Consider the following 11,929-nt stretch of genomic DNA (forward strand, 5'->3'; position numbering starts at 1 on the left):
AGAGGGTACCCTAGCCTTACTGCATCTAGAATGATGACTTCTGTCTATGAGGTATTCAATAAACATAGGCTGTTTTTTTTTTTTTTTTGAGGATGTCTACCTAAGTTGTGGAATGAAACATTCTTGTACTTTTTTTTTTTGGGGGGGGGGTAATTCAAATGTTTGTTTTTAAATATTCAACTGATAACTTTAAGGACTATGTTAAATTATGAAGACATTGTATCTGCTTATCTAAATTGGAACAACTAGGAATATAGACAGAAGGGATTAACTTTTAGCCATAGACTATTATGACAAAAATGAATAGGCAAATAACAATCTGATGCTATTTGATTTCATAAATTCATTAAGCTTTCTAGGTTCCTTTTACTCATCTAGAAAATGAGACAGTTGTACTAAATACTCCTTAATGTCCCTTCAAACCCTAAAATTACACCAAAATGAAATAGCTACCCCAGTTATATAAGTGTGAATTTCATACTAGAAATCTGGGATGCCAATCGATCCAGAATTTTAGTAGACTAACAATTCAGATTGCTCCTTGGGATGCTGAATTAGATGGGTATACCCCTTCAATGTCTTTTTCACGTTGATCTCAGGCTGTGTCCTACAATTATCACCAAAAAGTGGTGGTGCCTTGCATCTTACCTCTGCAATAGAATCTCAGCATTGGACAGAACCTAAGAGGTAGCTATAAATAGATAATGGATTTATTAAACATTTACAGTGTATCTGCACTGTGCTGAGTGCTGGGTATACAAAGAAAAGGGAACAAGAGAGTCCCTACCCCCAAGGACCTTACACTCTAATAGATGGAAATTACACATAAATGGAAACTGGAGAGATGAAAGTAGGGAGAAAATGTATGTGGAAATGGTAACATGTCTGGAAATATCCTAGAAGTGCAGTGGAGGCCTGAAACTGACCAAGATGAGATCAAAACTGGCTTCTCAAAGTCTAGGGGATTGCTCCAGGGATATAGTCCATTCTTAGATGGTAAATGGAAATGGTAGCCTGAGTGGAGTTGAGTGCTGAAGGCATGGATGGAGGAAATTGGAAAATAGAGATCATCTGACCTAATTCAGACCTGAGTAGAAATATTTACAAGTATTCAACCTTTGCTTGAAGACCTCCAATAATGGGGAATTAGTAGTTTTGTCTACTTCCAGAGGTAGAACATTGTACTTTTCAATTGTTTGGAAGTTTGTTTTGTTTTATTTTATTCTTATCTGCCTTTCTGCCACCAGTTCTTCACTCTGGAGCCAAGTAGAATTCCTTGCAATTAAATAAACATTTTGGTGTAAAAGACACCATGCTAGCTTGTAGAAATGTGAAGATTAAAATGCCACAGCTCAGGGGACATCTAATCCAACCTGTAATGAAATACACCAACAAGTGGTCATCCAGCCTTTGCTTGAATACTTCCTAGTGAATTTACCTACTAGGTAACCAATATTTCCTGACCCAGTTTTGAATACTTTCAGTGGTTAAGAAAGATTTTCCTTACATCGAGTCTTAAGCTAGCCTTAATGTCCACCCATGGTTTCTACTTCTTTCATATATGTATGTTATATCTCCTCCGTACAATATAAGCTCATTGATGATTTAATTTTTTGATTAATTATCTCCAGCACCTAACACTGTACTGGACATAGCAAGTACTTTAATTTTGTTGACTAAATCGTTCCTAAAACATGAAACAGTAAACAAGTCGGGCACTGGGATTCTCTCCTAGGCTATTCTTTAGTCTTTTGGCATGCTCCCTTACCAAATTCAGTCTAATCCAGAGAAAGAGAGCAACCTTTAATAACAAAACAGGGGAGGAAAAAACTACTTTTCTCTGCAACAGCATAATTCCAATCTCTTTTTGGAGTCTGTTATTATTAATCTTTATAATATTTCTGTGAACTGCATAAGTAGTAAATGTTATCCTTGAAAGGAGAGGCATTTGAGAAGTATTTTGACAATATATTATTGTTCTAAAGTTGAAGGCTATCATCCTATTTGGTAGTCCAAATATTAGATCATACTCAAGACGTCCTGATTGGGCCAATAAAATAACGAGAACTAGAGAAGAGAAAGAGTAAAGTCATTAGTGACAGGCCTTTTCTTTGAGATTTTTATTTTTTTAAATATAGTCTTCATAGAGGTAATTCTAGATTGTCACACAATATTCCATTTGGAGAGTAAATTCTGGCAGATTGGTCCAAACTTGCAAGGCTCCTAGTGTAAATGCCATAGCCTGTCTGTTGTATGAAGACCAGACCAACTAAGTTTGAAGAGAGAATTTTCTCATCACTAGATTGGCTACAGAGTGAAGAATTTTTTCCACCCCATGATGTCTCAATGACCACCAAAGTAAAACTAGAGTCAATGCTGATAGGTTTCAATAAATTATAATATTCTTTCCTGAAAGCAGGCTAATTGGAGAGCACCAGTGCAATCAGTGGGATTAGCAATGCCACCATATCTGGAGACCAACTTATCCCTGGGTAGTACTGTAATAATGTAGTGATTGGGCAAGAGAATTGCCATATTACTCAGCACTCTATCTTCCTGTGTCTTTCTATGCCCAGGTTTCTGCCTCCCTTTCTGCTGTGGTATGTAAGTAAAGATGGTCTTCCATCTCCCAGTAGTCCACAGTTGCCATCTTTTTTTTTCCCCCAAGAAAGTTAGAATCTCTTCAGAGTCATGACATTTTAAGATGGGGAACAACTTTTCCAGGTGAAATCCAAGTACTCTACAGGGACTTGGTGGCTGATACTCTGGAGGAGAATTTCTTTTTGCCTTCTAAGTTTCATTGCAGATCTGTTCCAACAAACAACATTCTGAGCTTAATGAGAAGAGGTTTCTTAATAAACAGAATTGAAATGTCAATGTGGAATTGCAAATTCAGGGGAAATCATTTATGCAGAAGTTGCCTTGGGGCTCCTTAGACCCTGAATAGGAAAATGTTTTTAGTATGGCAGGCCCCTGAGCAGATTACTGAAATTGTGTCTAGTTTTATCATCAAAGCAAAATTGATGGTTTGTATTTAAAGAATGTATTTCAGAAGACTTCAAGGAGAGAAATCAGTTGTTTCTAATTTTGTTATTAGTAATATGCACTTTATTTCTTTCCTTACTGTGGGAATGGCGCATTTTTATGTGAATATCACTATATTCACTTGAGTAAGTAAACAGTTACTTGACATTTTGCTTCAATGCCTCAATCTTCTAAATTTTAGTTTCCCTAATTATAACCCTGCATGAAGGTGATCAGGCAATCAGCTTTCTTAGGAAGATGATAAGGTGCATTGATTCTGTGTCTTGTGAGAATGTAAGATCAAAGTAACCCAGGTCTAGAGAACCATAGGGAGGGGTTGGGAGAGAGGGAGAGTGTAAGTTTGGTGTGGTTTTTTTCTTTTTATTTTGGCCAAAGCAATTGTTTTTATTTCACTGAAAAATCAAAATGAGAAGTGAAGGAAGAGGAAGCACAGATAAGTGGAAAACAGTAGTAAAAATTAAGAAGGCAATTAACCAATTGCTTTGGAATACAGATTCTTTTTCCTGTGTGTTTTTTTTTAATTTTTAAATGCTTTATTAACTTCTGATTTACATCATTCATTTCCGCCAGATTTTGAATTACAAATTGTCTCCCCGTTTTTCCCCTACCCACTGCCCCAACATAGTGGTCCCATAGGATATCCCCTCCTCCATTCTGCTCTCTGTCATATCTTCTCCCATACCCCCTTTGACTTTTCCAGTAGGGTATGGTGGATCTCTATGCTCTAGTGCCTGTATAACTTATTTCCCAATTACATGTAAAATAGTATTAACAATAGTGTGTGTGTGTGTGTGTGTATGTGTGTGTACACACAGATTCATTCCCTTCCTCCCTTGTTACCCACCCTTACTGGGGAGATAAGCAATTAAGTATAGGTTGTACATGTGTAGCTAATGCAAAACGTTACTATAGTAGATATATTGTAAAAGACTGACTATATTTCCCTCCGTCCTATACCACCTCCCACTTGTTCTGTTCTCTACTTTGATCCCATTCCTTTTCAAAAGTAGGTGCTTCCAACTTCTTTCCCCCCCAGCCTACCCTCATCTCCCCTCTCATCCCCTTCCCACCTACTCTCTTGTAGGGTGAGATACCCTATTTAGTGTTTATGTCATTCCTTCCCTAAGCCAAATTCAATGAGAATAAGGTTGACCCATTCCCTTTTGCCTTCTTATTCTTCCCCTCCATTCTAGCCATTTTCCCTTGCCTCTTCTATATGAGATAGTTTAACCCATTCTGTCTCTCCCTAGCTCCTCTCATTATATTCCTCTCTTACCTCTTAATTTCACCTTTTAAGTATCATCCCTTCCTATTAAATTGGTCCTGTGCCCTCTATCTATGCCTACCTGTAAACATATATACACACATTCACATATGTATTTATATGCCCATATATCCTCCAATATAGACATATATATATATATATATATATTTCTATACCCTTCAACTATTTTCATACTGAGAAAAGTTTCATCAGTTACAATTATCGTTTTTCCATGTAGGAATGTTAATAGTTCAACTTTGATAAGTTCCTTATGATTTTTTTTCCTGTTTACCTTCTCATGCTTCTCTTGCTTCTTGTATCTGAATGACCATATTTTCTCCTTAAACATGATACTCAGTTTTGCTGGGTTTTAATCCCAGCTCCTTTGACCTCCGGAATATCATATTCCAAGCCCTTTGATCCCTCAGTGTAGAAGCTGCCAGATCCTGAGTTATCCTCATTGTGTTTGCACAATATTCAAATTGTTTCTTCCTGGCTGCTTGTAATAATCTCTCCTTGATCTGGGAATTCCAGAACCTGGATATAATATTCCTAGTAGTTTTCTTTTGGGGATATTTTCAGGGGGTGATTGGTGGATTCTTTCAACCTCTATTTTGCCCTCTGGTTCTAAAACATCAGGGCATTTTTCCTTGCGAATTTCTTGGAGGATGATTTCTAGGTTCTTTCTTTGATCATGGCTTTCAGGTAGTCCAGTAATTTTTTAATTATCTCTCCTGCTTCTATTTTCCAGGTCATGGTTTTCACATTGCCTTCTATTCTTTCATTTGTTTGAATCTGTTTAACAGCATCTTGATTTCTTATAAAGTCATTAGCTTCCATTTGCTCCAATCTAATTCTGAAGGTATGATTCTCCTCAATGAGCTTTTGAGATTCTTTTTTCATTTGGCAAATTTGGCTTTTTAAGGCATTCTTCTCCTCATTGCCTCTTTGAGCCTCTTTTGCCATTTGAGTTAGTCTGCTTTTAAGGTGTTATTTTCCTTAGGCTATTGACTCTCATTTCGTAATTTTCTTGCATTGTTCTCATTTCTCTTCCCAATTTCTCCACTTCTCTTATCTGCTTCTTAAGGTCCTCTATGGCCTGTAACCAGCTCATATTTTTCTTGGAAACTTTTGGTGCAGGAGTTCTGACTTCACTGTCTTCCTCCTGTTCCATGCTTTGATCCTTTTTGTCCCCAAAATAGGATTTTAATGTTGGATTGCATTGCTTGGTTTGCTTCCTTTGCCTGGTCATTTTGCCACTCAATTACTTGACTTTTGGGCTTTTTGCCACAGTAGGACTCTGCTACCAGACGGGGGAGCTTCATTCCAAACGCTGGGGTTTTCTCAGCTGCCAGATGTATTAGTTGGGTGCCCTCTCTGAAGCCTCCACCTGCTCTGGCAAGCTGGACACACACCCCAGCACCTCCACCCTAGACCTCAGTCCAGGTCCATGCAGGTTAAAGCAAGAGCAGTTACCCCTCAGACTGGTTGCTTGGTCCTCCTACACTCTGCAGGCCAGGAGCTGAAGCTGCCAGTGGCGGCTGCACCTGCTTCTTGCCCCAGGGGCAAAAGCCACGCACTCCCAACTCCTGGGTCCCAAAGTCCACACTACACTGACCTCTCCCTTTGTCCTTAGCATCTATGTGTTGATAATTCTGGATCACCACAGCTGCTGGTGATCTTGAGTCCCTCCAGGTGGTGGTTGGTCAGGCCCGGGTGTGGGACTGGGCTTGGCTCCCAGAGCGCTGTGCTGGCCGACTCCTGCCGGCGGGAGGTTAGCTTCTGTGTGTCATTTTGTGGGTTCTGTCACTCCAAAGTTTGTTTAGAGTCCCCTTTTACATGAATTGGAGGGATGGGAGCTGGAGCCACGCCGAGGTCCTGTTTCTACTCCGCCATCTTGACTCCTCCCCCTTTCCCGTGTTTTACAGACTAACAATAGGCAATGAAGTCATCCAGCTGAGAAAGATAGATTTCAGGGCATTGCATATTAAGCTGAATGTTAACATGTCTTTCATAGCAGTCTTATTTTGGAATGTTGTTGTTTGTTATATATTGGCATGTGTAGTCATGGGGTTGTTGTTTTTTAATATTAAATTATTCAGGAATTATTCCCAGAAGTAGAGATTATACAGTGTTACCCAAGTTTTAAACAATATAAAGCGTACTTGATTGACGTTTTAAGATTACGATACAGGTAATGTAGGAAATTTGGGAATTTAACTATATAAAGAAACTGCTGCTTTTAGGTAGGTCTTAGGCAAGTAGTAAACATTTATTAAGCATTTACTATGTGCCTGGAACTGTATTAAGCAAGGGGGATACAAATACAAGCAACAAGAAAGACAATCCTTGTCTTCAGAGGGCTTATATTCTAATGAAGAAAGACAGTACTGAAGCTGAAGGGGGAGAGGCAGAGGGTACGAAGGTACCCACACAGGTACCTTCTGCAGGCCAGGAGCTGAAGCTGCCAGTGGTAAAGTCCATAGAGTCAGAAGCTCAGCTGGGAGAGGAATGAGCCACGGCCCACCAAGATCATCCCCAATACAGAAGCCCCCAAAGGAACTCACAAAGAGGAGAAGGGGGGCCTCATGGAAGAGGGATGTTCCAGAGTGAGAAGGCTCAAGGTGCCAAGGGAAGGACCAAGGGAGTAAGAAGTCAGACTCTTTTAATAAGGAAAGCTTTAGTCAAATTTTTGCAATTGTTCCAAGTAAGAAAATGTTTCTCCTTATATCTGACATTTAAATCAGCCTAGATTTCTTGTCCAAATAATATTTAAAGAAAAGCTTGTATTATTTGAGAGCCTAAATCTTAACAGTATGCTTTATAGTCTTGTGTTTACAAGGGGAAAGATTGGTTTTATATTAGGCAAGTGAAGGGGTTTGGACAGATGGTTTCATTGCAAATCTAAAAACCCCACAGAGAAAGAGTATTGAAATTATGTTCTTACTTGTAAGCTTCTTGAGGGCAGGAACTATCCTTATTTTGTTTTTCTACTCCCAGAATTTAGCTTCAGTGCCTGGGAAATAGTAGGAGCTTAATAAACGTTTCTTGATTGATTGATTTCATTACTTTACGGAATTTCCTGTAAAATTTTCCCCCACTACTATTTATATTTTACCAACTCCTATATTTAGATATTTCTGTTGGCTATGGAAAGTTTAACGTCATACCACCACTGTGTATCAGAGACAGAATTTGAATCTGGGTCTTCCAGACTCCAGGGCCAGTTCTCTATCCTAAATGTTGCCTCTCACATTTATGTGAAAGTGCCTACTATGTGAAAGGCACTGTACTTCTACTATTACAGTTTCTTTCACTACTAATTTACTGTTTTCTACTGCTACTATTACTAAGTGCCTGCTGTGTGACAGGCACTGTACTAAGAGTGCTGGGGATACAAGAAGAGACAAAGAGTCTCTGCCTTCAAGGAACTCACAACCTAATTGTGAGACAACAAGCAAATAAATATGTGCAAACAAGCTCTCTTTGGCATAAATAGGGGGGAAAAAATTAAAAGAAAGCAAGCACTAGAATTAAAAGGGGTTGGGAAAGGCTTCCTCTAGGAGATGAGATTCTAGCTGGGGCTTGAAGAAAGTCAGGAGTCAGAGTATTCCAGGGATGGGGAACAGCCAAAGGAAATGCCCAGAGCTGAGATAGAATGTCTTACAGCGGATGTGTGTGGATAACAAGGAAAGACTTTAATGCCATCTATCTTTTCCTCCTTTCTCAACTCCTGACCCATTCTTTCTGCTTTTGAGAGACTTGAAAAGGAATGATTACTTCCTCTATGATTCAGAAATTGGTAGTGATCAATGAGAGGGATCTTTCTTTCCACTGGAAAAGAATGGATTTACAATGAAAAGTGAAATCCAGACCACAGTAAGATTTCTCCCAGAAACAGAGTGGCATTTAGAAAGTTATGGAGCACTTGGGCTCCAATGCCCATGTTTCTACACAGCATCTTTATTCAGCAGAGCCCAGAGGAGGCTCCTCACTTCTGGAGAAACGCTGGAATAGTTGCTCACTTTTGATTGAGCTGCTCTTTCCTTCAGCCTGCCTAGGTAGAATTGATTAATATCAGATGCATATGTGCATTCATCCATTATCCTGAGTTTTGCATTATTTGTAACTGATGCACGCTATTCAAAGGTGTGATGGTATGAGTGCCAACCATGAGACAGCCTGCTTTGTCTGCACTGCCCGGGGCTGTAATTCAGCCAGGGACTAAAGGAGTCTACAGAGTTTCTCTGTTGCTGTAGCTGTGATGTCACACACTGATCCTAACCCGTGGTTGGTTATTTTGTTTTTCAGATCCCTGCCTGTTGTTGAGCACAAAGACCACGGAAAAGAGACTCCCACATCTTTTAGTGAGAAGAAAGGAATCAGCAGAGCAGATTTAAACGGACTTGTGTCTAGTGGCCCTTTGCACACAAGCCTGCTTTTAAAGAAAGGGAGGAGAGAAAACACAGTAGCATTTAATGAACTCTGTGAGATGAGGTACTGCTAACGCTCAGATTCCAAAGATTCATCCACTATTCCTTGTGCTTAATGTATATGTTTCTACAAAGTCCGTTCAGAAGAGCCCAGAAGAGAGTCCAAAACGGCTGCAGGGGAAAGACCACCCAACATGCCTACAGGGACACTAGAGACAGGTAGCATGGTGAAACCTGTCAGTCCGGCCGTTACGTTCACATCGGCGGTCCCACTCCGCATCTTGAACAAAGGACCAGACTATTTTCGCAGGCAAGCTGAGCCTAATCCCAAAAGACTTAGTGCAGTGGAAAGACTAGAAGCTGATAAAGCAAAATACGTCAAGAGCCAAGAGGTCATCAATGCCAAACAGGAGCCTGTGAAGCCAGCTGTGCTTGCAAAGCCGCCTGTCTGCCCTGCTGCAAAGCGAGCCCTGGGCAGCCCTACTCTGAAAGTGTTTAACAACAATGCAAAGACTGAGAGTGGTGTGCAAAGGGAGAACTTAAAACTTGAGATACTGAAAAACATTATTAATAGCTCTGAAGGCTCCAGCTCAGGGTCAGGTCACAAACACAGCGCCAGAAACTGGCCACCCCACAGATCAGATTCAGCAGAACTCAATCGACATTCATTTGCAGAATCCCTAAAGGTTTACCCCACCCAAGGCCGCAGCAGCCCCCAGGAGAGCAACTCAAATGTTAGCAGAAGGCTGCTTGAACACTCAGCAGAGTCCTTCCTGCATGTTTCCCATAGTTCATCGGACATTCGGAAAGTGACCAGCGTGAAACCTTTAAAAGCAATACCTTGCAGTAGTTCAGCTCCCCCGCTGCCCCCCAAACCGAAGGTTGCTGCCATTGCGACAATGAAATCTCCCGAAATCGACACAGTAGAATCCACTTGTGGCGTCAGCCGGAGACCCTCCCTGCAGCGGTCCAAATCAGACTTAAGTGACAGATACTTTCGTGTGGATGCCGATGTGGAAAGATTCTTTAACTACTGTGGCTTGGATCCCGAAGAGCTTGAAAACCTTGGGATGGAAAACTTTGCAAGGGCTAACTCCGATATAATATCCCTCAACTTTCGCAGTGCAAGCATGATCAGCTCAGACTGTGAACAGTCTCAGGACAGCAACAGCGACCTTAGAAATGATGACAGTGCCAATGACCGTGTGCCATATGGCATTTCTGCAATTGAGAGAAATGCCCGAATCATCAAGTGGTTATATAGCATCAAGCAAGCAAGAGAATCACAAAAAGTATCTCATGTGTGAGAGAAGGGGGAGGAAAACTCCCCATAGTAAGATGAGGAAGGACCATATCTTTGTCTGTGAATAGTCAGTTGTGAAGGGTTGTGAAGTCTACTTGAAGTTTCGTAAACTTCTCCAATCTCTTTGTGTTGCCTGTTGTGCAATGTTTTCAAGTTGCATGCCTGTCAACATGTGAACTGACCCGGCTTCCACTTGAACAATAACCACAGAACCTGGCTGAGCATACATGTTATCTGCCAAAAGTTTAAGACCAGAATCTAGTTAGGGCTTCATTCTAATCAGAACTGTTTACATGAAAATGGCATAATGACTTCTTCAATATTTATGTAGTTGTTGTGTTTTTATAGCCCACCTTTATGTGTCTTAATTAAAATTTGTCAACCTATATTACTGGCTTTTGAGTTGGGAATGGAATCTTTTTTTTTAAGTATTTTTTTTTTAAAATAATGCCCACTTAGCCTACAAGTGAAAGAGTAAGAATAGGGAGGTAAAGTGGATTTCATATCAAAAATGATGCATTGGCCTAAGCAAGGTTGAAGGGATCTAAATTTCTGAAGAAATAGGATGGAAAATAAAATACTTATCAATTTCTGCCCGAAATTTTCATGCCACATCCTGAAGCTATACTCTGGAGGCACAAGCCATTCAGCATTTCTTTTAAGAGAAATAATTTAGCCCAGCCTTGCACTTGAGTCAGTATAGAAATACCTCTGGGTCTACATAGCCTGATCCCAAGGAAAAATGAGCCTGTACACTGGCAGGTGGAAAAAGTTGGGAAGTAGTGGTTAGAAGGATATTTGATGTGGGGGAACAAAGGGGTGGAGCAATGTTTTGTTGATCATTCAAAGATTCCCAGTCTTAAACTTTTGACAGGAATGGCTGGACCCTAAAGCTGATACTAAATGCCTTCTTTTTCTCCCTTAAAAAAATTATCAAATACATCATTCCATCTTTTCTTTTTTTTTTTTTGAGGGGAAAGGTGGGCTTGTGGGGTTAGACCTATCCGAAGAGTTCATGAACAAAAAAATTGGAACACACAGCCATATTCACATAAAGCCTCCTATTCAAAAGTAAAGCTATTCAGTAACTGAACTGTATCTGAAAAGGCGTGATTCTGTTGTCTTGCATATGTTCTATCTCAGGCTGTGAACGTCCGTTACAGCTCTAGCAAACTGTAGAAACACAACGGTGTGTAGTTTTTCTTTTTCTTTTCCCTTCTCCTTATGGTTGTTAGTGCAACATCGACCTGTTATTTCCCCACCCCCAATCCCCTCTCAAAGACATTCTATGTCTTCCTGATGACTTAATGAACTGTCATTCAGCAGACAGTTGTGGTGTGGTAGCAAAAAAGTTGAAAGTACAGTGGCCTGCTTCATCATTATCATATTCATACTTCGAAGTACGTCGCATCCCTACCTTATATACTTCATCAGCTAATCAGAAACTTTTTTACGGTGTAAATGCTGTAAGACTTTGTACATACTTCAGTTGTTATGAAATCTTAAAAAAAAAGTGTTATGCTAATAAATTGCTCCTGGTGCAGCCATTCTTGGTGGTGTCTTCTCTTTATCCCTTCACCTCCCACCCCTACGATATCTTTAGGAGCCATAGTTATTGGAAGAAGTCTGGATTGAACTCTGCTGTGGTGAGTTGCCACCAAATTATTCCCATTATTCTGAGCATCAGCGCTTTTAATTGTAGCTATAGCAACATCTTCCTTCCGGTCTAGAAGAGTGTCATCCAGACTCCCAAAATAACTCCTTACTTCTTTGCTTATTTCACACTTACCTGACAGGATTGGGTTTTTTCTTGTCTTGAGCCTCTATTTCTGACATCTCTTTCAAATCTTTCACATGACTCTTCAGTAGTAAATATTTAGATGT

General features: G+C 40.2%; 1 protein-coding gene across 13 annotated transcripts in view; it reads left to right on the plus strand.

Moving 5' to 3' along the window:
* FAM110B (family with sequence similarity 110 member B) overlaps positions 1 to 11,594 on the plus strand; it is a 214,833-nt gene extending 203,239 nt beyond the window's left edge. For all 13 annotated transcript variants that reach the window (XM_069099977.1, XM_069099978.1, XM_069099975.1 and 10 more), the window contains one exon: positions 8,621 to 11,594. In XM_069099977.1, the coding sequence (XP_068956078.1) occupies positions 8,937 to 10,049 (1,113 nt within the window). In that variant the 5' untranslated portion in view covers positions 8,621 to 8,936 and the 3' untranslated portion in view covers positions 10,050 to 11,594. The remainder of the gene's footprint in view (positions 1 to 8,620) is intronic.
* Positions 11,595 to 11,929: the final 335 nt, after the last annotated feature.

This window comes from Petaurus breviceps, unplaced genomic scaffold, assembly GCF_028583685.1.
Source record: "Petaurus breviceps papuanus isolate PSGF00001 unplaced genomic scaffold, PetGlider_PUasm1.0 38, whole genome shotgun sequence".
Classification (NCBI taxonomy): Eukaryota; Metazoa; Chordata; class Mammalia; order Diprotodontia; family Petauridae; genus Petaurus; species Petaurus breviceps.